The sequence below is a fragment of the Pleurodeles waltl genome, chromosome 3_2, assembly GCF_031143425.1.
Source record: "Pleurodeles waltl isolate 20211129_DDA chromosome 3_2, aPleWal1.hap1.20221129, whole genome shotgun sequence".
NCBI lineage: Eukaryota > Metazoa > Chordata > Amphibia > Caudata > Salamandridae > Pleurodeles > Pleurodeles waltl.
Genome location: NC_090441.1, coordinates 78,097,935 through 78,123,276, shown reverse-complemented (window position 1 = coordinate 78,123,276; position 25,342 = coordinate 78,097,935). Strand labels below are relative to the sequence as shown.

At 43.8% G+C, this 25,342-nt stretch overlaps 1 protein-coding gene across 4 annotated transcripts in view; it reads left to right on the top strand.

Annotated features, from left to right (window-relative positions):
* LIMK1 (LIM domain kinase 1) overlaps nucleotides 1-25,342 on the top strand; it is a 171,330-nt gene that overhangs the window by 127,587 nt on the left and 18,401 nt on the right. For 3 of the 4 annotated variants that reach the window (XM_069226792.1, XM_069226793.1, XM_069226795.1), the window contains 8 exons: nucleotides 2,447-2,556; nucleotides 5,820-6,026; nucleotides 8,224-8,329; nucleotides 9,503-9,687; nucleotides 10,933-11,116; nucleotides 13,321-13,407; nucleotides 17,704-17,835; nucleotides 17,932-17,991. In XM_069226792.1, coding sequence (XP_069082893.1) covers nucleotides 2,447-2,556; nucleotides 5,820-6,026; nucleotides 8,224-8,329; nucleotides 9,503-9,687; nucleotides 10,933-11,116; nucleotides 13,321-13,407; nucleotides 17,704-17,835; nucleotides 17,932-17,991 — 1,071 coding nt within the window. The remainder of the gene's footprint in view (nucleotides 1-2,446; nucleotides 2,557-5,819; nucleotides 6,027-8,223; nucleotides 8,330-9,502; nucleotides 9,688-10,932; nucleotides 11,117-13,320; nucleotides 13,408-17,703; nucleotides 17,836-17,931; nucleotides 17,992-25,342) is intronic. The other variant, XM_069226794.1, reaches the window with a different exon arrangement.

Here is a 25,342-nt window from a genome sequence, read left to right as displayed (position 1 = left end):
GCTTCACCCGGTGAAACAGGATAAGCTAAACAGCGTTGCCAACTATATCGACCAAAAGTCTAATCTATACCATCATTAAACATCCTTCTTCAAGCCCACCAATCCGCACAGAGATCAAAACACGGCCATCTTTGTTGGCCTCGAAACCACGCCCTCCAGGCTTCATAGCATTTAAAAAGTTTTTTTTTTAGTTATTTTTTAAGGTTTTCAATGTTTGTTTTTAAATGTACCTGTCGCACTGTTTTGTTGCTTTTGGGTTTGCATGGTTTTGTTACAAAAATCACAATCACTAACCAATTGTATCATATAAGAAGTAGATGATTTATTGTTTGTTTCATTGGCCTGTGAAGGTGTTACTAAATCCCTGCAACCTGGAATTACAGTAAAACAGTCTGACCTGAAATATTGTGGCGTCAGAAACGGCTCTTGCTTGTATTTTTAATTTTTCAATCTTACACAACTGTAGACACACTGGGCACTGTGCAGAAAAATACAAATTTAAGAACAGAAACTTTATTTCTCGGTGCCTGACCGTTCAGCACACAAAATGGCTGCATGATTTTCATACCACGCTTGACAAAGTACATGGTTGAAAATGTTGCCACATGTAATTAGTTTTGAACTTAGTCGTTTACAAGGCATACAACGACTCGTCTACTTAAACAGTGTGCCTTTTATGTGTTCATACGGATTTCCTTTCATATTACTAACAATAAAACGCTTTTTACGGGAAGGAAAGGAATTAATAGGGGTGCTTGAAAATGAAACCTTTTGGAAGCATCACTTCCTCATTTAAACAGAAAAATTATTCATTTTAAACGTCCGCAAATACCACCTATGGATCCTAAAATTCCACTGCGGTGTACGGCCGCTTTCTCTTCCAGAATTTTCTTGATATGTTTACATCTCAAAATATGATGCCACAAATATAAGTATACACCTGTGGCAATATATGGGAAACAGTTCATGTTTTAGCCATATAAGTCAGTACAATGGCACAACCGACAAAACACATTTTTGAAACAATAGTTTTTAACGACACGTCAACAGAAGACAGCAAGAAAAAATTCTAGTTGGCTAATTTCCTTCCTCGTGCTCTTGACGAAATGCTGTTAATTCCACATCTTCTGTTCCCTCCGCATGGTACCGACTCACTTGTGTTCTCTCAGCCAAATAGAAAGCGAGCACCTGAAATGCGTATTGGAACTCTGTCACCCGTGCAATGTCTTGAGTCACGCCCTCTAAATCTACGATCTGTCTCCTAGCCGTAAGATATGTCACATTTATCCTTTTCCATGATTTACCTGTTGTTGCATCTTCAGATTATAAATTTGACCGACCATTTGATGCCTCTTGTCACCTTCCCAGACTGTCCTGTCAGGCCATGTGAGGTCCATCTATGATCTTTCCCAGGTCATGTATTCGTTTCATCACATTTCAAGACCCCATGATCTGTCCTTGTCCCCTTCGATGCCTTTCTGTGAAGTTTTCCTGTTATATGATTATTGCTGTAGCAATAACATGCTACATGGACAACAGGACACGTCGAGCCAATAGGTAGCTGATTCAAGACTTATGGGATCACAGCATTTTCTGTTTCAAAGCCTCTAAGAACCTTGTTAAATTTAGTTAACAACAGGTTTTTTTTGTTGGTTTTTTTTAAATCTAGTATTTAATACAAAAGCTTCACAAACAATGAACCCAGTTCGACCTTCACAACGGCGGGCACATCAGGCTTTTTGTTAGACTAAAACAAAGCATCATCTAACAAATTTGCTTTTACTCTACATGGAGACCCGTCTATTGAATAGAAACACTCATCCCAAACAGTCCACAAAGCTAAGAGACCGTACCTATGGCAGATGTGCGCAATAAAAATGCCGACAATATTATCTATTCCCTCTGTGTTTTCACTTTCTTTGCTGCGACTTTAGATATCAACTCTTTAGACCAGACCTATTAACAAATTATCAGTCATTACTTATGTGAGTTATTTAAACGTTGAAGGGAATATGTTTTAATTAAATAAATAGGACATCCTCATTTTTAGAACCGTGTGCGGTGTTTGGGTGTGGTTACTTTAACAGTACATGACTAAGGCTTAGAAGGAAACGCGTTGTGTTTTAGATTTCCTCCTCTTTCAACAGTTGACAGGTGCCCAGAAGATACATTTTCACCCACAAGTTCAGTAGCTACATAAGAAATGTAAGAACATAAAATCTGCTGAAACCTGCAACATGGCGACTCCTGTTGACTGCTTCTGTTAATTGTTAGCACTACAGTTATTTATAAGAACTCTGCTCTCCTCACACCTCCAGAACTTCTCCCGCATAGAGATGATGATTGTTATAGGGTCTTCAGGATCTCTGAAGGGCATTCAGAGTTTCTCCAAGGAAGGCTCGGCGCTGCACATTCCAATTTCCTAATCTTTTCTTTCTCTCTTCAGGTTGCCGGGGAGCACAAGTACCACCCAGAATGCTTCAGCTGTCTCAACTGTCGAGTCTTCATTGGAGACGGTGACACCTATGCGCTGGTGGAACGGTCCAAACTCTACTGGTAAGTTACTGGCTGGAAATGAAAGGCAGACCACAAGGGAGTAGGATGTGAGATGGGCAGAGAGGTTTTGTGTCAGTGGAAATCAGCCTGGCAAGTGCCGCACTTCTTGGGTTATTCTAGTGAATTGTCTTGCATACCTTGAAGGACCAGAGATTGTCATGCAATGTGGCACTTGCCAGAGCTGAACAGAATGATGAATTTAATCAGAGCGCCTGTCCGGTCTGCTCTGGTGTTGCCTTCTGCATTATAAGTGATGATGGAGCAGGGATAAGATGCTTGTGTCGCATGGTAATGATCCACTTAAATGTATAGGCAGAGCTGTTGGCTTTGGCAATGCTTTCTAGCCATACTGTACAGCAGCGTGATGCTTTGCAGTGTGGTTAAAATTAATTTAAGAGAGTGCTGCGACACAGCCACGGCTAATGCACTTTTATTTTAACCTGCATTAGCGCTGGATGAATTAGTCTTTTTTTTAATTATTATTTTTTGTCATGCTGCTATACAGCATAGCTACAAATCATTGCCAAAGTCAGCAATGCCCATGATGTACAGCATGAACAAAAGGCAATGTAAGAACTAATAGTCTCAAAGGTGAAACCTATTGGCTTTGTCAATGCTTGTAAGGTCTCGGCACAACACCCTTGGGGTTCTGCGCAAATGAGTTCACCTTCCCATTTGTGAAAAAGAAAAAATATGGCATTTGGCAAGAAATACTATCACTTAAAGAAAGCAATTGCACCCATGTCAATGTCTTGGTGAAAATACATTTTGGAAGCAGATAGCCTGATTTGACACAAAAGCAGATAACATCTGTTGTCACAATAAACATCCATTTCAAAGGAGAAAAGGGCTTCTTCGCAGTGCATGTGGTACATTTAAGCATAGCTACAATCTGCAAGAGGTTCAATAAGGACATGGGAAGAAGTAAAAATAAAAGTAGTCCATCAATCACAGCACAGTCTGCAGAAGGACAGTAATCAAGTTAAAGCAATCAATACTTCTTGGTCCATGCTCCATTCAGAAAACGAGGAAGTGAAGCCAGCATGTGCTGGTCAGTTAGACAGCAAATAAGAGTGACAGTGAAGCCAACGAATGTTAAGCAATGAGCAGGCTGCAAGCCTGTTGCAATATACAATGTCTCTTCAGAGCGAGAGTGCATGCGCCGTTGCAGGCAAAACCTGCTGAATCATATCAGACCATCAAAGTAAATCAGCGTGGTCACTTTAGAAACGCATTTTAGGGGAGGCTGCAGAAAGGTGTGACCTGGCATGCAGCTGCTGAATAATGACCTGATAGAGCATGCAAGGCTTTCATTTAAGAAAACAAGTTTCCTTCAAGAGCAAATTTAAGGTCACAGTGTGAAGATTTTTACCTTGAATTTACTGCACTCAACACGTTCCTTAGTCCCAGTTTTAGTGGTGTGACATGTTGTCTTGCAATTTAAACCATAGAGTTTGGGTCACGAGTATCACTCAAAGTACTTGGACTCTGCATAGGATTCCTGAGAATTAAAACTAATTTTAATTTTGAAACCATACCATCGTTGTGCATAGGTACTCATCCACAGCCCCAGATTCAACCTGTAGATGTGTTATACTTGCCCATGCTGTGCAAACCTCTTATTCAATACCAGACACCCCAAAATCCTCCGCCTGCAAACAAAGTAATGAAGAAGCAGTCAGAGCAGACCAGGAGAGCAAACCAAACAGCCTCTGACAGGAACTAAGATGCGGATCCAGGACAGGGGATGGCAGATGTAAAAAAACATTTTTGGTCAAGAAAGAACATTGACAGTTTAAGGGGGACAGACTGCAGGAGGAGAGACACACCAGTGAGGGTAGAAGCATAGCTACCAAGTTGCTGTGGTCCATCTGTGACTCTATGCTCCAGTCCAGGTTTTTGCTTTGCATTCTAGGACTTCTAGTCTTGGTTTTACAATGGTATAAACTCACCTGCAAGTCACAAAATGAAATGAAAAGTATCATGTTGTCACATTTCCTGGGAAACAGGGCCAGCCTGGGAGGGGAGCCTTTCCCGGTGATAACCACAGCCCGAAAGTTGTGCATATGTCTTCCTTCTGGGGGAGCACTTTTTATGGGGGTTCCACTTCACACTCTGAAATACCTTGAGGAGCAGGCACAGACAGCACGCAGAGGACAAGGTTATGCAATAAAACTCAAACCCGGATGTTCTGCAGATCTAGGGGCAGAAGAATGTAGCCAAGCCTCTCCCAGCACAGGGGAAAGTTTGTTGTTTTTAGGGCACTTTGGCGCCCACTGCTGGTGACGGCCTGGCTGTGTCTGGTCTTGTTTAGCCCAGGCTTGTTTTTCCCCAAAACTGTCTCTTTGAATTGGTCAGCGATGTTTGTTGTTGTGGGAGGATGCTTGTGGGTGGGTAGGTGGATGATTGGAAAGTTGTCTAGATGGTCTGAAGGGGTTTGATGATTTGTGATAGGTTAATGTTGTAAACATTCCGGGTGCCATGCGACCAACGGTTTAAATAGTGGATTGAGAAAGTCAGCCCCTTCTGGGCGCTGTAAGAAGCTATGAGACGGGGAATGAAGCAAAGGATGAACAATTCTGTGATTTTCTGCTCTTCAGTCAGGACAGAGGGAAGCAAGGACTCTGCACCTGAGTCTAATTCTCATTTCATAGAGTTTAGGGAACTGACTCAGTAAATCTCTAACGATTTATGCTCTCTTTCTTTTCTCTCTCTCTCTCTCTCTCTCTCTCTCTCTCTCTCTCTCTCTCTTCCTCTCTTTGTCTCTCCCACTCGCTCTTCCTCCACTCTCGCTCCACACTTTGTTTTTAACATCACTCATCTTGCCTTCTTGTTAATCCACTTTTTCTTTACTTTCCCTCCATTCTGTCCCACTCCTTTGTTGCTCTCTGCCTTTTCCTCTTCTTGATTATCACTATTATTCTTTTTTTTTTTATTTTTTCAACCTCCGTCTGCGCCATGCATTCCCATCTTTTTTCCAAAACCTCTTTCCACACCTCACTTATCCATTTTCTGACCGACTCCCGCTTGCTCTATATGTAATCGTATCTCATGATCCTCTTCTTTATTTGTATTCCCCATTCTGTTTTGTTCTCCTTCTTTCTCCTCTTTTGTGACTGCCACCATCCAATCTTTATTTTCTTTATTTTCTGTTTTTGTGTGCCTCTGCCTATATTCTAATTTCTCCTCCATTTCCTCCCTTCGCGCCCTCTTGTCCACCTCCTTTGCTCATCCTTTGCTGCTGCTGCACCAATCCTCGACAGTGGACACTGTTACTACCAGATGGTGGTCACGCCGGTGATTGAGCAGATCCTTCCAGAGTCACCATCCGCGCGGTTGCCGCACACTGTCACCTTGGTGTCCATACCAGCCTCTTCTGATGGAAAGCGAGGCCTCTCTGTCTCCATTGATACAACCTGCAGTGCTCCTGGGTGCGGCTCAGAGCACTCGCGTGCCGTGAGGGTCCGAGAGTGAGTATATCCTGTCTGTGGTTGCCATTGTCCCATCAGCCAAATTCTGGGGGCAAAAAATACTCAACAGAGACAAACTTTGCTAGTCCTGAAATTTGCGAGGAATAAACCATGGAATTGCTCTCCTGGCTTTTGAAAGTTAATGATGAAGCACTCTGCCAGGAGTCTGCTCTTGTTAGTTTGGTCAGGCATTTGTTACACTCCCTCAGGCTGTCAGAGTGTAGATGTTGGATCGCCTAGCGCAAAGGCAGGAAGACAATGCTGGGATTAGGGAAATAAAACCTGAAAACCCTGCAGTATTTGAGCATAAGAAAAACAAAGGTTAGGATAACATTGAGTTAACATAGAATTGTTGGGCTTTGCAGCTCGTACTCTCCACACACGCTGAAGTGCGCATGCCAACAGGCCCGATTTTGAAGCCAAAAATTGCTTTATTTTTCTTTCTCCCGCCTAATAATTGCCTCTGCTTCAGTATATGTCAATGGGGAAAAATACATTCCCTTAATTTTGCATTTCTAAATCTCCACAATTAAAATGTTGGCATGCATGCGGAAGAGCTATGTTAGCGGTTAAATGCAATCGTAATCTTAGCAGCATGGAGAAGTGGTTCAGTGTTTTTTAGAATATGTAATGAACTTCATCCAGCGTGTAGTTTTCTTTAAGGCTGTTTCTTGTTTTTTTGGGGGTTTCCCAATAAGTAAACTCTTGTCTAACTTTGGGTGGATCAGCGCTCCCGCCATACTGATGCTACCATTTGTGGAACGAACTGGGCGTTTTCCTTAGGAGATGCTTTTTAAGGATATACAACCTTTATTGGTGCTTTAATCTGTGACTAGTGTGAGGGCCTGATATCCAACTAAATTCTTAGGTTTTTAATTTCACTGCTAAAATATTATGGAGGGCCAGTGCAGGTTATTTATAAAAAACGTAGTCACAAGAACGAAAGAGAATAACTTTGATTTTCTACTTGTTTGGCTGCAGGCAGCTTAGCTTTCTCTAATTCTTTGCCATACAGTGTTTCTGGTATTGTTGTTGACGTGTGTTCACACTGATGTATTTTTATGTTTTGACTGCCTGTGATTGACACTTTAGATCACACTAGCAGATCAGATGTAAAATTCTGATTATATACGCAGGACTGGAGATAGAATGGTACATCGTGATACTCCATAGGCAAGAGTAGTGGAGCAGATTGGGAGGCTGGGAGATGAGGCACATTGTGTCTCTCTGATTAGACCGACCCCAAACCACTCTCTGTACATTATTGGAGACTCATCTGTTTATATCTGCCAGTCCAACAAGTCTCAACATCCACAGTATAAAAGCCGCCAACAGGGCGAGCATACATAATACCTGCCCAAGCTCTCAACGGCTTTTCCTTTTCTAGACTCAATGTGATCTAAAATAATCTGGAATGCTTTGTTTAAGGTTACACACACACAAGTAGGCTTCAGTAGAGCATCATCACAGAAATGGACACGCTGCCAGAGGAGAGACATGGCCTTGTGCATTTTTAGCATGTATTTTTGTAAACCGCAATGAGGCTAGGAAAAATAAGTATTTTAGTTGCTGTGAAACCAACAGTTTATCTTTAAACTACACAAAGTCTTTACCATTGCTTTATATCAGATGTCACGGTCAAGGTCAGATCCCAACCATCATACTTTCTAAATGCTCTTTGAGCCTCATCTGAGTGAGTGCAATAACGTAATAGCCCACTGAGATGGTCCAGGTTTAGATCCTCTTCTGCTCTAGACCCTAAGTGGAGGACTGCAGGGAACACTTGCTTCTCACAACTTTAGAGCAAGTGTAAACGTTGCCTAACATCTGCTCCCTTGGTAGCCTTTGGCGAATGGTGGTGGTTCGTGGGTATTTGGCCTATCCCATCCCAATCTTGGAGGGTAACTCAGCTCTTCTGGGGACCTTGACTCATTGTTGAAGGGACAGGGAGGGACTTTTCTCTCCTAATGAGCCTGGAAAGAGGGGGCAAGGCTGCAGTTGGCTTCCTGCTCTTCAGCTGTGTTTAAAAAAAAAAAAATGCTAATGAATCACTGGTAAGTTCTTCAAATAACATGTACATCTTAGGAAGTATCCATACTTGTTTCGTGCAGCACAACTAACACTATTCAGCAAGGGGTATTATGCTTTGTCTATGATGGCTCAGATAATATTTTAACCTTTGCCTATCCTTTTGCAGAGTTGACACTGACCGCATAAGTCCAGATGTGAAGAATTCCATCCATATTGGGGACCGGATTCTAGAGATAAACGGCACTCCTATACGCAATGTTCCTCTCGATGAGGTAACGGATCTTCCCATCCTTTTTCTACCTTTTAATGCAGCTAATGGTTAGTAAGGGCACTGTGCCACTGTTGTGTGGACGTTTGGGAGGTTTACATATCCTGTACTTAGGTTGAAAAAAGGAGTAGATTCTGACTATAGCCTAATAGTGCAAAGTGGATTATGCAAGTTTGAACTTGTTCTCAAAGTTGATATAAGTTATTCTCTGGTGGTGTTTGGACTTTCCAGTCTTGTGTTCCTGAATCTGGTGCATGTTGGTGTTCATATTCTGAGTGTGTAAGGAGATGGGACTCATACGTTTTAGAAGGGGAAGAACAGGCTACTGATCCAAGGAGGGGGCCTTGACTGCTTGTCATGTGGGGCAAAGGGGATGGACTCCCACGTTCTAGAAGGTGGTGAGATGCTCATTCCTGTGTCTTTGAATTTGTGTACAGTTGCATATGCATACGTTGTACATAGTAAGTAGTATTTTTGTTCCACACTGAGAGGTGTGGCTGATAGAACGCCAGGAGTTTGGTCGGTTCTTACTCCATATCTTGAGTGTTGACTGTATTTAGATTGTGCAGTGCGAAAGCGGGGAGATTTGTTCTGTTCCAAATGTTGATAAGATATTTACTCCTATTTCCTACAATATCTGTAGAGTTGGCCAGGCGTGCCCTGTATTTAGCACAAGTTGGACCTTGTACATTGGAAGTGAAGTAGGTTTGAACTCCGTGGCCAGTGAAGTATGTTAGAGATGAGCTTCTTTCTTTAATGTTCTGTATCCTGTAGGAGGACCCGGGGTTCCCTTTTCGCTTTATGCCAGGAATTGCTCAAGATTGTGCACATGAAAAGGTGTGGAAAAATTCACGCAGAATTAGCTTGGATGCACTTTGTAATCTTGGCCTAACCACACAGTCTCTTTGTACCTCACTCTGACCACAAGCTCTGTCTTCCCCCAATTACCTTTCGCTAGAAGTCATCTCTCTTCTTTTCTGTTTTGCTCTCACTATGCGACTGTGATCTCCAGGTTATCTTAGGCTCCCCTTCTTTTTCTATTATACGATTCTTTTAATTCTTTCTTCTTTTTTTGATTGCTCTGTTTCTGTTGCCACATCCTACTCTCAGCTTGGGTTACCAACCCTTTCAATCCTCGTGCTCCTTCCCTGACCCACTTCTCTCTGGTTCTCCATAGATTGATCTTCTCATCCAGGAAACCAGCCGCCTCCTACAGTTAACGATTGAACATGACCCTCATGAGGCTGTCGTGAGAGAGCACGTCTCGGAGATGAGCCCGTTGGCAGATCTGCGGAGCCCGTTGAAGTCACCATCACGGACGCCGTGCATTGAAGCTGGAGCCATGCGCCAAAGGACAATCATGTATGCAGATTTCACTCTAGGATAGCCTATAAGCGAGAGGGCTGTGCTAAGATAAAGGGGTCCTGCTAAACCAGGCCACTACAGTTTCTCGTACAGGAACATGAACATCCCTCCAGAAGAAAGCACCTTGGGCATTTGAGGGTGGAGAAGTGAGCACAGTTGTCGTTTGCTGTTCTGCCCAGCATTGCAGTTGTTGGTAGTGTGCCCGCGCAGCTTCAGACGGCATCTGCTGGGTAATCGAGGAGTATGGTTGAAGAAATGAGTCGGTAAGAGATAGGGTCATAGGGACACCTAGGGAGATGGATCTAGCAGAAGTTGAAGAGGTTTGTGCCGAGGCAGAAGCGAGAGCGACATTACTAGAAGAAACAGTAAGACATGGAAATCTATAACTTGTAACAGAAGCGAGAGTGTTGTGGCCTGCAAAGAGTGACATTTGTGGTGTGCCCATATGAAATGAATGGCGAAGGGAGATGTGTGCCCCCCGGGGAATAGCAGTAGACGTGGAGGATAATGAGAAGAGTGATAGTTGTAAAAATGGAGAGTTGGTATGTGGTGAGACTAGCGGTAGAAGAGTAAGTAATGTATTTACAAAGACAGTTGAAGACATGAAGGCTTACACTCTCGGGGAGAGCGTTATAGTGAAGAGCTGTCTCTGGCAGAAGGCTCTGAACATCTCTGAAGTGTTGCCACTATTTTACAGCACTCTCGCCTGATTTCTGGATTTGATGAGGTCCTCTTTGACTTATGTGAGGGCTGGAGACCACTAGAATAGTAGGATCAGGAAATGTGACCTCATTGTTAGAGAATGAGGTTAAGAAAAGGTCACTTTGTCTAAGGTGGCGCCAATTCGTATTTCGGCCCTGACCCCTTGACCCCACTCAAGCTCTCTGAATCATGGGAATGATGACTTACTTCCAAAACGCTGATGTCCCAGACCCCTAGACATGAATGCTGGCTCATTTGTCAGCAATGATGGCTCTAATTATTCTGCATACTGTGGGCGAGCATCATGCATAAGTGCTTAAGAGTTTAATGCTCTTGTGGCATGGAGCTCTGGACAAGATCGGGGTACTTATTAGAGGTTACTGATGATGTCAGTCAACATCTGCATATGAGCTAGGTGCTTATCAAAGACGGTTACTCTTGGCCCACAGGCTCTGGTTAAGTAATATGTACAGTAATTAAAGGGGACTGTTTTCAATTCTGTATAACCCGCTATTCGGTCTCCTTTGCCTTGTCTTCCAGGCGCAGTTGTAGCATTGACAAATCTCCATGTTCCAGCTCAGTGGGATCCCCCGTCTCTCAGCGCAAGGACATCGGCCGCTCGGAGTCACTCAGGGTGGTGTCCAGGATGCATCGGATCTTTCGGCCTTCAGATTTGATCCATGGGGAGGTGCTTGGGAAAGGATGCTTTGGACAGGCCATTAAGGTATGTCTGATAGTATCACAGAGGGGATCCGAAAAGATCTGGGAATGTGTCCCACCCACCTATTCTTCAAAACACTGAACTTCAGACAGAAACAATTTGCCCTCAGAGAGATGCTCCGAGGCAGAGGAGCACGCTGCAGGAGTATCCCTTTACTCTCCACCTTCCCTCAGATCCCGATAGCTGCTTAATTTGTGTATAGGACTGTCACAGGGATGGGGCCTAGGAAACCAATGATGTGCACAAAAAGCTGTGTCAAAACCCTAAATAGAAGAGGCTCTAAAGTGCTTTCTTGTTCATTAAAGCGTAGAAAAAGTGGCACATTTTCATACACAGTTTGTTATTGTAGGTCACCATCCACTAGAATATCAAGCTTTGCCTGACACTGTGCATATCTGCACATGCATATTAGAAGCAGTCAAGTTTACTCAGGCCCATGACTCGCGCAAGCTGGCAGCATTCTGTTGTTTTGGCTGGGCCTCTGCCCAGTCCATCAGATTTACGCCCAATGATCGGAACCATCTCCGTCACCATGACAATAGTAATTGAAATTGTTGTGCATATTTTTCGATGGTATGAAGATGCAGTGTTCTGTGCTTCAAGATCCCCCTGCAGCATAGAGGATTATGTCGGTTATGGAAGTCCCATTACTCTGTCTAGAAAACATCTCAAATTATGGGCCAGGAAATCGTGATTAAAATATGGAATCCATCTTTGAATTCTCCAATTTCATAACTGAATGTAATCCAAGTTTTTTACATGTCTCTTCCTCTGACCCCGCAGATTTGTTCTGAACTCTCATAGATCTGGTTGGAGCTTTCCTGTTAACTTTTTGGCACTGAAGTCCTGCACTTTAATAATGTTAGACGTCGGGGTATTTTGCACAGGAAGTGCTAGCACTTCATTTCCCAAATACGTAACTGAAGTTCTGACTATGTCCACTTCTCGATCCGTAGCATCATTGAAGGTAAATATGGCCTCCATAGGGTAAACACGTTATTCATAAAGCTTCCAGAATAGCCTTTGTGTGGGCATTTTATAGGAATGAGGATTGGTGTTCTTTTTGCTTGGAGACACTTTAATGTTTGATTTAAAAACTTTTCATTTTATGAGAACTGTAATGTCACTTTTGCAGTTTGATGGCTACAGGAGATTTATGTTTGTATTATATGGTATGGCAATTATTGTCTCCCTGGGGTTGTAAACTAAACTAATACTTAAAGCTATTTTGTTATAGAATATATTTGCGTGGGCAGAGCCCAATAGCATATGCATTTAAGAGGTGTGATCTAAAGCAGATAAAATCGATTACTAAAGTTTACGAAACCTTTGCTCAGGAACGAATTCTACTTAAATAATATTGTTTTAATAGGGCATTGTAGCACATTAGTTTATCTAATACAGTGCCCAATTGTGTGAGCTCAGATGATTTGCAATGGCTTTTAGTAACGATGAAATAAAGGTTTGATTTGATGCGTATTTTTAAGTCCTTCGACAGTGCAACTGGCATTTATGCCCATATCAACGATTCCCAGGCAGATTGGTGCAGTCCTTTCCTTAGTGCCCATGGTATTGATGCAAAGGTGGCACCCGGAATGTTAAACGGGCATTCCTTCGTTTGCTTGAAGTCTCTACCGATGCTCCATATGGCAGCATCAGGAGCCTGGACAAGCCACCCAGACGTAAGCGTCTAGATAATGTGCGCCATGCCCTCGGTGTGCTATTTGGTCGGGGCACAGAGGTTCTGAGGGACTCCCCAGTAGCAGCCCCAGGCCCCATGCCAGTGTAAGGCTGCTTGTGTCTCTGCTGAGAGACCGGTAGTCCAGCAGGAATCACCATATCCATATCTCTGCAGAGCCAACACGCACCCTCGGCTTGTGAGAAACATCTGTAGGCCTTCACGAAGGCGAGCGCAGTCTGCAACTTCGCCTAGCTTTGCAAGGGTCTTTGGGGTCCCATAAACATTCAGGCCGGGCACCCGCAGGGAACACGGGGCGGCCAGTGACACCTTACGCCATGCTCCTGGGTTGTGCTATCTGAAGTCGCGAGCTATCTCGCCCAGTCCAGAATCACACTGGAGACAGACTTGTTTTTTTCCATAATCAGGCGCTCGTGGTTTGTTCCTGCACCTTATCAGCAATCTGGCCACTGGTGTTGCTCAGAAGCTTTCTTTCCTGTCTGCTGAACCACTTCCTCCCTGTTGATAGGTGACGCACCGCGAGACGGGGGAAGTGATGGCGATGAAGGAGTTGATTCGTTTTGATGAGGAAACTCAGAGGACGTTTCTCAAGGAGGTAAGCTCGCCATGACTGGACTCTGACTGTAGCACTGTAGTAGAAGGCAGTGTAGGCAATTGCAAACGACGTTATTTTTCTGCAGCAACAGCGTTGACTCAGTGTAATCCAAGCGTGGAGCGAGATGGACACACGTAGAAACTGCCACCGGCTTTCACCAAGAACAACTGCAAGGCGCGCGCCCTCCTACGGAAGCCTGCAGGGCCCATCTGTCAGACATCACAAGCAGTCTAGCAGCGTCTGGCATTAGCCATAAAGAATTATACACCTAAGCAGTTAAACACGTATGATATCATTTTAAAATTCCCTTGTAGGCAACGCAGAATCTGCACACAATTTACTTAGAACCAGAAATGAATGGAACCACAAACTCTGTAAATGCGCCAGATTAGTGATCCAGACGGCAGAGTGAACTTTATAAAACCCACCGTTTTTTTTTTACAATGAGGTTAAGTTACACTTGATGAATTTTTACCAACTCAAAAGTTTGTACCATCTCTGCGGGAATGGGAACAAAGAAACACAGCAATTGCAAGCAAGTAACCTGCCATTTCGTCTACTTGTTCATTCCAGTTTAGTCACAACATGAAATGTAATGGTATTGCTGTCACGTGTGTGTAAGGCGTGCACCTTCAATATTCTGTGCCCAGTTTCCAAAAGCAGCCAACGGAAAGGTCTGGGACACTGTTACGGATAAAATTAGGGCTACTCTAGGAGCCGTAGTTGAAGGCGGAAGGGTTTGAGTTTAGGGTATGCCTCCGTGTATCCATTACTGCAGGGAATTAAGCCTAGTTGTGTTATTGCAGGCATATCATTGAGTGTAATCAGACATCCTAAGGCCCTGCCGTATGGTCAGTCTCAAAGGAAACAACGTAATTGGGTGGACAGATGTCAAGAGACAGACATTCTTGTCTGCGTGCCTTTTGTAACATATGCACTGATTCATGGTACTAGAACCTGATGTTTGGTCAGTTTCTCTGCTCTCAGAAGTGCCTGCAAATTCTTTTTACACTTCATATATTATGCACATTCTACTAGCAATTACTCCACAAAGTGCCGGTAGCTGTAATTCAATAAATTCAACATTATAAATAATGTCTCCCAAATTATCAGTGGCATCCATGGATTTAGCAAAAGAGGCATTGATTTAATTTGACCTGATCATGAGCCATACCAACACAAGCCAGAAAACAACCTTGAGATGTCTGTTTCAAGATCGCTGCATACAGAATGATTACAGGGGAACTGCCTAGTTGACATACGTAAATGGTGTAAATGCACATCAACAACTTTTTTAAGCAGTAAAATTTGGAAGAAGACAAAAAGGAAAGAAGTAAGTGTATAAAATGTAAGGGGGTAAAAGAGACCAAGAAGAACTCTCAGAACACGATGTTGAAGCAAAAAGAGTGGTGCAAACAGTAGGTTAGAAATGTTTGAAATCCACAGGCATGCCCTGATGTATCTGATAGGAGGTCCTCGAGAAGTGCAGGCCATTCACTGAGCATCACACAGTAGTCCCTATAAATCCTGTAGCTCCTCTACAATAGGACTGAGCCCTTGATGCCGTACTGCTGTGGCTTCTGGTCATCAAATCATCTTGATTGAAATATTGTCCTGCATCCTGGAGGATCCTAATCTAGCCATAGAACCACCCGTAGTGGGCTATACTGGCCATTAAAGGCCCGCTGCAGCATTAAAGGCCTGAGCCGAAGGCAAGGGCCTTTAACAAGGGAGCAGGACTTTAATTGCCGGAATAGCCCAGCTACAAAGGGAATAAGGCTATTAGAACATTCGGCCACTAGAGGGCAGAATGTTCTAATAAATAAAACAAAGTCCTAAGGCAGCCCGAGGGGATTGAAATCCCCTCTGGCTCTGTGAGGCCTTTGTTCACAGCTATTACTGTGAACAAAGAACATTGGAATGTTGACGCCTGGGCTTTTACCAGCGAGTAAAAGCCTGGAACACACCCTTGTCTCCAATGGAGCTCCGAACATTCCAATGTTCTAATATAAAATGGTACTGTTGACTCCAGACATATGAAGTGTTTAAAGGAAGAGCTGGTTGGGATGGATTTCGACATAAGCCAATTGACAACTGAAAATCCATTATATGTTCATTAGTCAGACAGAAGTTTTAACCTGGGGTCCCCACCTTTTGCCCTGTTCTGCTTGGTCATAAAGAGTCTCCATCATAGGAGGCCTTTGTATGTATACATTCTCACTTACTTTGGTAGAAGTTGTAGGAAAGTACAGAAGTCAAGTATTTTTCAGCAGAATAGTTTTCCAAGGACTAGAAGTCACAATGTGAGGCGTAAGTGTGGGAGATAGTATTCACCTCGTAAAAAGGACCCAGTTTGTTTCATAGGAAAGATAGAGAAGGCATGGACCAATCCTCTAGCAGAGGTGGTGAAGACAACAATAAATTAATTTGCAGAGGCCAGTGGCACACTTACAGAGAGCAATGGTATTTAGAAAGAGTGATTAGATGATCTGTGAAATAAGTATGCAGGGAACCATGAACGGTCTAGGTCTGGCATTGTTGTTAATTTGTTATTGTGGGTCTAAAGACTCACAACATTTCAAATTTGTGGGTCTAAATATACCTCTGAGAATGAGCTTATTGACTTTTCACATAAGCCTTAGATGACAAATTGCCCTGATTGGTTTACACATGGTTGTCAGTTGGTGTATAACCCTGCTGGTCCATAATAGTCCCCTGGTTAAAAGATGAACTAACTGTATACACATATATGACCTAATTTACGGATCTCCTTGGTTGGTCTACATATATCTCCTTTTTGGTGTATTTTGTGGTCGCTGATAAATGAACGTTGCTGGCTCATGTACACACAAGGTATTCCTTAAGATGTTCTTGGTTGTTCTACGCATTTTCCCTGGTTGAATTAGGTCTCTGAATGGTCTTTACCGCTCACCTTATTGAAGGATGTTTTAGATGGTCTGCATTTTGGCCTTACTTGAGGATATCCGTGGGTTGGTCTATCCAGGACCTTGATTGACGGACGTTCTTGGTTGGCCTTTGTAGTCTCTTCCTGAAGGATGTTCCTGGTTGGTCTTTACGTACGTATGTTGTACATACGTAAAGTGTGCAGCCCAATTATGGGTAAATGGGCCAATTGAAGATTGTCTCTGGTCGGTCTACACATGGATTCTGTTTTAATAACACCCATGGTTGATCTATCTAAGGTGCCAGATTAAAGGATGTTGTGGTTAATGTACACATACACAATGGGTAAAGACGTGCTTGGTTGTTCTGCACATTGGGCCTGGTTGAAGGATGTCCATTTAAAGAGCTCTATAATGGAGGACTGCATACTGCTCCCCTTCCCCGCGGTTGGTATAGCCATGGAGCCAGATTGAAGGATGTTTCTGGACAGTCCATTTATGGCTTACGATATAAGGATATCCGTACTTGGTCTCACATATGACCCCTGAAGAAGGATATTACTGGTCCATCTTCATATGTCCTGTGGTTGAATGAAGCCCCAGTTGGGCCTGCATATCGGTACTTAGTGAAGGATATCCAGGTTGGCATACATAAGGCTGCTGGTTGAACGATGTTCTTGGTTGGTTTACATATAAACCTGGTTTCAGGAGGACAATTTGGGGTATACACATGTTCAATGATTGAAGGATGCCCCTGACTGGGTGTCCTGTGGACAATGATTAAAGGACTTCCATATCTAGGGCCTCATTATGAGGACATTGGTAATTCCAAGAGACTGTAAGTTACTGGCTACATTGAAATTACAAGGTTGATAGATTTACTCCAGATCTGGAACATTTCACACCAGACTAGGGTGAAATACGGAATTACCTGGGACTAGAAACCGGAATTGCCCATTCTTTAATAATTCATAATTTCTCAAGGAACCCTCCTGTTCCACTTGTGCTCCCTAGTAATTCCGTAACCACATTCGCACTTCACCCGCCAGTGTTATCAATAACTCTGGGAGGGTGAGAGTGGGGGACAGACTTAACATGAAGTAATTCAGGAACCTCGTAGTATGACCCACAGTCTACATATGGTTCGTACTTTAAGGCTTACTGTGTTGGTTTATAGATGGGGCTGCAGCTCGTCTCTTTTAGAAGGTGAAATTGAGTCTGTGTCTATGGGCTATAAAAACAGAAGTGGTGTTCTTTGGGGTAAATGGGCAGGCTCGGCCATCCACAGAAGTTCCATCAACTCAGTTTCATCACAAATCCCTATGAAATGTGCAGCCTGGGGGAGCTGGTAAGGGATGCTCAGAAATAACATTGTGCTCCTTTGGATTTTCAGGTGAAGGTAATGCGATGTTTGGAGCACCCCAATGTTCTGAAGTTCATAGGGGTACTGTATAAGGACAAACGGCTAAATTTCATCACAGAGTACATCAAGGGTGGGACACTGCGAGGGATTATTAAAAGCATGGTAAGCAGCAGATATCAAGTTTCTTAGACTTTAACACTGTACTTTGTGGAACGTCTGAGAATAAAATGCACTCTAACATTGATGCTGTCTCCGCAGGACGCGCACTACCCCTGGAAGCAGCGAGTCAGCTTTGCGAGGGACATAGCAGCAGGAATGGTGAGTCTCAAATTCCTGCTTTTCATCCTGATCTTGAAATGTGTACCCACAGCCTGTGAGTCACATGGTTTACAGAGGGAACCACACGCTTGCGTAGTAATACACGCTGAATGACATGCACACAGGCATAGACCACCTGACGCTGTCACGCACCTACACAGGCACGCACATTTTTTGCACAGACCCATCTTGCAGTTTTGGTTTGGCAGCCAATCGCAGTCCTGTCGCTCCTGTGCATACACTTTGCCTTTGGCACTCTGGATTACTTTTCGAGTCTGTAAGGTTTTTTTTTTACTTTTGAAAGGTTCTCTGATGGTTGTAGTTTTTCCTGAAGCTGTTGTTGTCCCTTGCATTGCATAAAAGCACATTCCCCTGGTCTGAGTGCCTTTCTGCATGGGAATCTGATAAAATGGCTTATATTTTGGGCCTGGAGTCATGCCTATCTAGCTTGTGCACAGAGGCCTAGGCTTATAACTTGTCCTATGACCTGGAGGAGTGCAGCAAGCGTGCCCTTTTAGTGGGCACAGGACTACCGTCCCTGTCCTGAGTGTAGCACGTAAGGCAGTGGAAGCAGCATGCTGTGTTTTTTTTATTTTTTATTCTCTGATCAGACTTTTTTTTTTATCTTTGCGAGTGAAGGTGGGGTACTGGCCCCTCTTGTGTTAACTGAACTACTGTTATGTGTACACCAGAACCTTGAGCTGACATCAAACGTGTGTGTTGAGTGTGTGCGCATGCTCAGTGAACAATGCAGAAGACTCCTACATCAAAGCATGAGGATAAAAAAAGGAAATTGGTCCTAATGATCTAAGACAACCAGAATAATTTTTGCATAATCATTGCACAAATCTTTCCCACATGAGTGTCAGATGCCCTCGACACTGGACAACGGTGAAACATTTCTTGACCGACAAAGCAGGTGACCTCAAAACAGGCTTCATTTCGATACCAATCGCCCAGTCCCCATACTCTCTGTTGAATTAGTTGTATGCAGCGCGGTCATTGGCCAAGAGGAATTTCAGGGAGTTACAGGCGCCTGAAATACATGTTCATGGTTTCAAAAACATATATTTCAACAGTGTGACTGAAAATTCCATATACACGGGCATTTAACCCTGAAAGCCTCCAGTAGTTGACAACAGAGCTTGCAGGTGTAACTCGCAGGTGCCATAAATCATAAATATACATTTGGTCATAGAATACATAAAAGTTTTTCAAATGAATTCCAAAATCCACCAGCAGCATTGTCAACCTTATCAATTTTTTATTACAAAATCCTGTGGGAATGAATATGTATATATATTTCTGATTCAGACATGGATGCCTTGGCAGGGAAAAAGTTAATAGCTGCGGTGCGAATTTCAGTTCACATTGAAGAATGCTCCATGCCCGATTATTTCATAAGATCACTTAATACAAATTTAGTGGCCCCTACAACTTCAGCAAGTAAGTAGGAGATTGGCTTCCTAGGGTGTTACAGTTAATTTTGTCATTGCCTTGTGATCATAGAAAAAAAGACATAAATGTGTGTGGAATACCAGAGGGGTGTGGGGGAGAGCATCTGTGCCCAGATGGACTTTCTTCCTGATGCTAAAATCCAAGAGACACAAGTGATTATCCTGGAAGGGCATCCAGCAAGCAGCTTGTCCATCAGAGTGACTGTTGCTATGGCATACTTCAAGAAAGGAATATAGTGTGCACCAGACCGCTAAAGCGACTGTAGATGTGACTGTCCATGCCACCACCATCCTTTGACACTCACAACTTAAACATATTCAAACCCGAGGTGTGGGACCTTACCGTACTTTGTGCTTCAGCAGCAACACACTGTCAATGTAGAAATAAATGAGGGACTTCAGTAACCCAGCACAGAAATGGACACCGATAAGGCACTGGTGGCCTAGGAGCAGCGTTGGATTTCTTGTAGGCTTCAGTACAAGCAGGGGCAAAGAGTCATGCCACCCGAGTCTGAGGTCTACCTGCACTGAAGAGCAGTAGCAGCCACTTGGAAGATCTTACTAGGGCACAGTCTTGGCAGGGAAAACCTCCTACCAGGAAGGACTCCCACCACCCCTTCTAATGCTGAAGGTCGTGGTACTCTTCAATTGAGGGAGGTTCCAGTTTACCCACAAGACTCGGGGACAGAACATTCCTGCCGGGAGTGACAAGGATTTTAGTGAGAGCATCGGCAGCATCCATTTCGACTCTACCCTTCTCTCCATCTCCAAATCCTTCACCTGTTCGTCGTTCAGTTTCTCACGCCTAATGTTTTATAGCTGAAAGATTCATTCAGACTAGTGACAGAAATAAATCAGAAGCAATTCATGATTCTAGGTTTCAGTGCCAAGTTTGCACCAAGGTTATTTAGGCCTCTGTTGCCACCCATCTGCAAAGCAAACATATTCCCATCTACCTGTACGAACCACAGTGATGACTCCTACGCTCTTACACACTCCATATTTCACAGCTTCAGGGGGAACTTCCAGCTTTGTCCTGATGCCTCAATGAAATTAAAAAAATATATACTTCATCTCATGAAACTATCCACTTCAAGCAGGATCACCCTAAGATTTCAAAGCTTTGATAAGGATGTTGGCCTCTTGCATGTTTCTGGTACCATGCCCATGGTCATGTATGTGTCTGTTGCATGAACGTTTTGGGTCTGCCCAGAAGTAGCCAACTAAGCCACTGAAGAGTAGTTTTAGGAACAGTTCCAAAATAAGTACGGTTGAGTCATAGGCCCATCCAGCTGATAAAAATGATACGACACAGGTGGAGCTGCCATCTTGAATAATAATATGAATGGTTATGGATTCTGCATATAATGGAAGACAAGAGTATAGGGTATACCATACACCCATCTGTAAGTTACAGAAGAGTTACAGAAGAATGCAAAATGTCAAGTTTACGTGATTTCTCAAACAAGGAATTTTCGGCCAATCGTCTCTCAAGTGACATGTTAGGGATATTTTTGTAAGCATTTTTTCCTTCCTGCTAGTGATTGGCAGAGTAGTTCAGATAATACGATGCTCACAAACTTTGATCATGGTTCCTGCAAATGTTGGCCTGCACATTCACAGAGATGCTTTCAATGCCAGATCAGGTGGCCAGGACTTCTTATAATATTGTTCATCCAAACACAGAGTCATCCTGGCAGCGTGGCTCCTCAGATCTTAGAATCGAGTCGCTTGACCTTGTCACAGGGCAGTAAATGAAAAAAATTGTTATTGAAACTATGAGGGAGGCTATAAAGCAGGGGTCTTTAGATCTGGGGGGTGGACTTTCCTAGGAGGGGATCAAGTCATCCCAGGGGCAGCGCCAGGTTCTGGTCAAAAGAAGCATTATGGCTTTGTTTTACGCTGAAAAAAATGAGCAGCATTAAAGCGGTGTGTAATGGGCTAATATGTTGTGTCATTCATATCCAAACTAGGAGTAATTGTCCAAAGGGAAGGGACCTCAAATACTCTTCAAAACCCCCACTTCTAATAATCACACTGTGGATACTTTTACGCATCAGTTAGGCTGCCTGACCAGAATGGTATGTTTGGTAATCATGTATTTGATTGCATTTTTAAAACAGTTACAAAACTTAACTGCAACGTTTAAATAAGTATAGACATATTGAAACATTGACAATTAAATAGTATAACTGTGAAAACTTCGGAGGGGGTGGCCCGGTGATTTAAAAAAAAAAAAAAAAAACGTTTGAAGACCACTGTTATGAAGTTTAAAGTAAACAGTTTACTTGAAAAAATGAATTTGTTTGTGGTACAAAGCAATAGGGCGTCACATTTGTTGTGTGATATTTCTAATATTTCTCCGTGTTCACTAGGTGTGCTCAGTCAGACAAATATACGCCTCCCTCAGAGTTCGTCTAGTGCTCTTCCGGCCAGAAGCTGTCGACTGCCTTCTGTGGCAATGTGACAGCGCGAGAAGGGCTGATCTGAAGGGTAGTGTGTGGAATGGGTTTTTGGCTGCTTGTGGCCTGTTTACGGTCTGCTGGGCCGATTTTTGTTACTGTTGGATTCTGTGACATTACCACAAACATGACCTGGAGCAAGCACACGTGCATGCAGGCTTCCCTACCATGACAAGCACCTCTATAGCGTGTCTGCAGAAGTTCAAATGCTAATAACGGCCATTTTTATTTTGGTGACTGTGCCCTTTTCTGTCCCAGTCCAGCCCTGGAACCGGCTTCGAATCTTGGCGTCACCTTAACATCATGTGATTTAGGGAAGATCATGCATATACAAAAATAAATGTGTAATATTTTCTGGTGCTCGTGCAAACCTCTGCAAAGCCCAAGTTTGGGCTATATAAAAAACGCCGCTGACCAAAATACTGTCCCGGCTTTTTATTCAGGTTTCCGGCTTTGTAGGTTTTATTGAGGCTTAATGTGTGTGACTAACTTACGAGTCCACTTCTGACCATACATGTAGGTACAACAAGATGTATATTTCTTTAAAGGCAGCTTTGATTGTAGTAATGCCATCAGCATGGAGGGCGCGTGAGTTGCAAGCATTGTCTGTTAATGGACCCTGGAACCCTGGAGATAATGCAGTTATAAGGGCACATTCATCCTTTTCACTGAGTCATCTCGGATTTCCACATTAGTCAGTGGATTGCTTGGTCTGTCTTTGTTAGGCATCTACAGTTGCCAGGGCAATGTTTCTTACAGACACTGGTTACCAAAAGGGTAGTCGTACGGTATTGATGGAACCAGAGATATAGAACACCACAGGACAGTTGTTTGTAGTCTTTGAGCGCACCCTACATGGCAGAGGTCATGAACGTCAATTCACCAAAATGCCAAGGGTAGCGGAAGTGACATCACATGCCCCTTGACCTTCAATTTTATTCACATACATCTGCTTACATATACACACATTTACGCTTACACAAATACTCTCTCTCAAATGAACACACACCCGCAAGCACGCACACCACATACATTTAAAAGCACTTTTTTAACTCACCTTTGCTGTCAGGGAAAGCCATATTTGAGGTAGTTGTTATCCCTTTTTATACTCTAACAGTGAATAATGAAACATTATTATTCACTGATAGTGTATTAAAAAAGTTGAGGGAAAACACAGTGGAGCTCCAGTTGACATCCATGAGGACGAGCTGCCCGTGTTCCTGGCACTCATTTTGCCACCTCTGAGGCTAGGAGTCGCAGAGACAGTGCCAGGGGTCGCAATGGGCAAGCCAGGGTCGCAACTTCGACCCCCTAAGTGATGTCCATGGCAGAAGTCTCTATAAATCAAATTTGCATAGGTTTATAGTGTTGTGCATAAAACATGGTCACCGGTGTCTGGTATCTATGTTCTAAAGCAGTGGTTCCCAACCTGTGGTCCACGAAGCCTTCTCAGGGGGTCCGCGAGAGCCTAGAAAATTAAAAAATATTAACAAATATTGACAAATTAGGTCCCCAGCTTCCAGTAATGACTCAGGTAGGGGTCCCCGGATTCCCATGATGATTCAGTGAGGGTCCCTGGGTTCCATTAATGTTAAAGTGGAGGTCCACAGAAATCAAAAGGCTGGGAACCACTGTTCTAAAGCATAGGTTGTTCCCTAGAAAAAGTGCTTCCTGGTACGAGGGATGGAAACTCAGAAAAGCCAGTGGGGTAAGCAGCGTGTTGTAGCTGAAATAGCCATGTCTTCAGCCTGTTTTTAAGGCTTGAGCAGTCGACATTTGACATAGAGACATAGGAAAAGCATTCCAGCAGTACGAGTGCGATAAATCTGAGCAGTGGTCATGGGCTGAAAGGGAAGGATGAAGATTGCAGCTAGGCTGATGTAACACTTTTTTCTTAAGCTACGAGGAGCCACAGTTTGTAAGAGAGTTATAACCCATACAGAGAACCTCGTTTTAAACGGGGAGTTAGTGGAGTTTTTGGTGATTTGATGATAGGCAGCAGTTATTTTACATAAAGAAACTCTATTCCCTGGGTGAATTTAGGGAGTTCTCATTTGGTTGACTCTCTTGATTCCTTATAATGCACTGGGAAGCTGAATCAGCCCATGTATATAGCTTCTCAGCTCCCTCACATTGATTAGCTATAGCCTGTACCAAGCCGATAGGCAGCAGAACGCTGTACATGGCCAAAGACGAGCTTAAAGACAGCGAGTGAGAGGAGAGGGAGCTGGGTTGTGGACGGTTAATGCACTGTGATGTACCTTTACCTAAACAGGTGGAACTTCAACTCTTTCCTAATTTGGAGCAGTTTTGCGACGGTCCTGATGGATACAGGGATGGTGTTCCAGATCCTGGGTGCATAAATGGAAAAGGCCTGCAGTCTTATTTATTTTTATTTTGTTTTTTTCACTATTTTTTCACAATCTACGAGTGCAACTGCAGCAGTGTTTGGCAACAAAATCCTCCCACCTGAAATATGCATAGTGGCAGCTCACCCCTGGAACGCAAGGCTCACTCCTATCGCACGAAAATGGAGAGTGCTTGAGCCTATTCCAGTTCAAATCAATACTCAGAAGGGCACTGGCCAGGGCGGGGCTCCACGCCAATAATTTTGGCACCCACTCATTCCGGATAGGGGCGGCCACCACAGCGGCCCGCCACGGCATGTCAGAATCAGGCATCAAGGCAGTCGGTAGATGGCGCTCCAATGCCTACAAAAGATACATTAGGGAACAACAAGGAGGTAGCTACCCCTAAATACCCCAGCAAGCAGTCACCCCACAATCTCCCTTTCCACCCACAGGTGCACACAGAACGGCATGGGTGGTCGGTCACTCCTTCATTCACAGAACTAAAACTTGGTGGGAATCAGCGGCCAGCGCAGGCAGGCAACGCCCAAGGCGGACAAACATAAAATGGTTCGGTTTCCCAGGCATGAGGTGGGAGCACTTCATGAACAGAATCAATGAACTCTTGGACTCGCAGCACCACGCGCCAGATGTACTGGTAATCCACCTGGGGGGGGAACGAGCTGGCCCAACTGGGGAGGAAAGGACTGATGGAAACCATGAGGGCAAACCTCACAGCAGCAGCCAGACGCTTGGGAGGGACCGCATTGATTTGGTCAGAAATCATCCCCAGACAGCAATGGAGGGGGGCCATATCAACTGGCGCCCTGGATAGATCACGGAAGAAATTGAATGTCGCGGCCAAAAAATATTGCATCCAAAACGGCTGGGAGAGTGTCAGACACGGGCTAATCAGCCTGCAAAAACCAGAGTACTTTGCAGCAGACAGGGTGCACCTATCCACGGAGGGGACAGAAGTGTTTTGGCACAACCTGTGGGCAGCTCTGCGGCTCGCCGGTTGCAACTAACGCATACAAAGGGGGAGCCGCCCTTGAGCGGTAACCCAAAGTGCGGCATGGCGGAA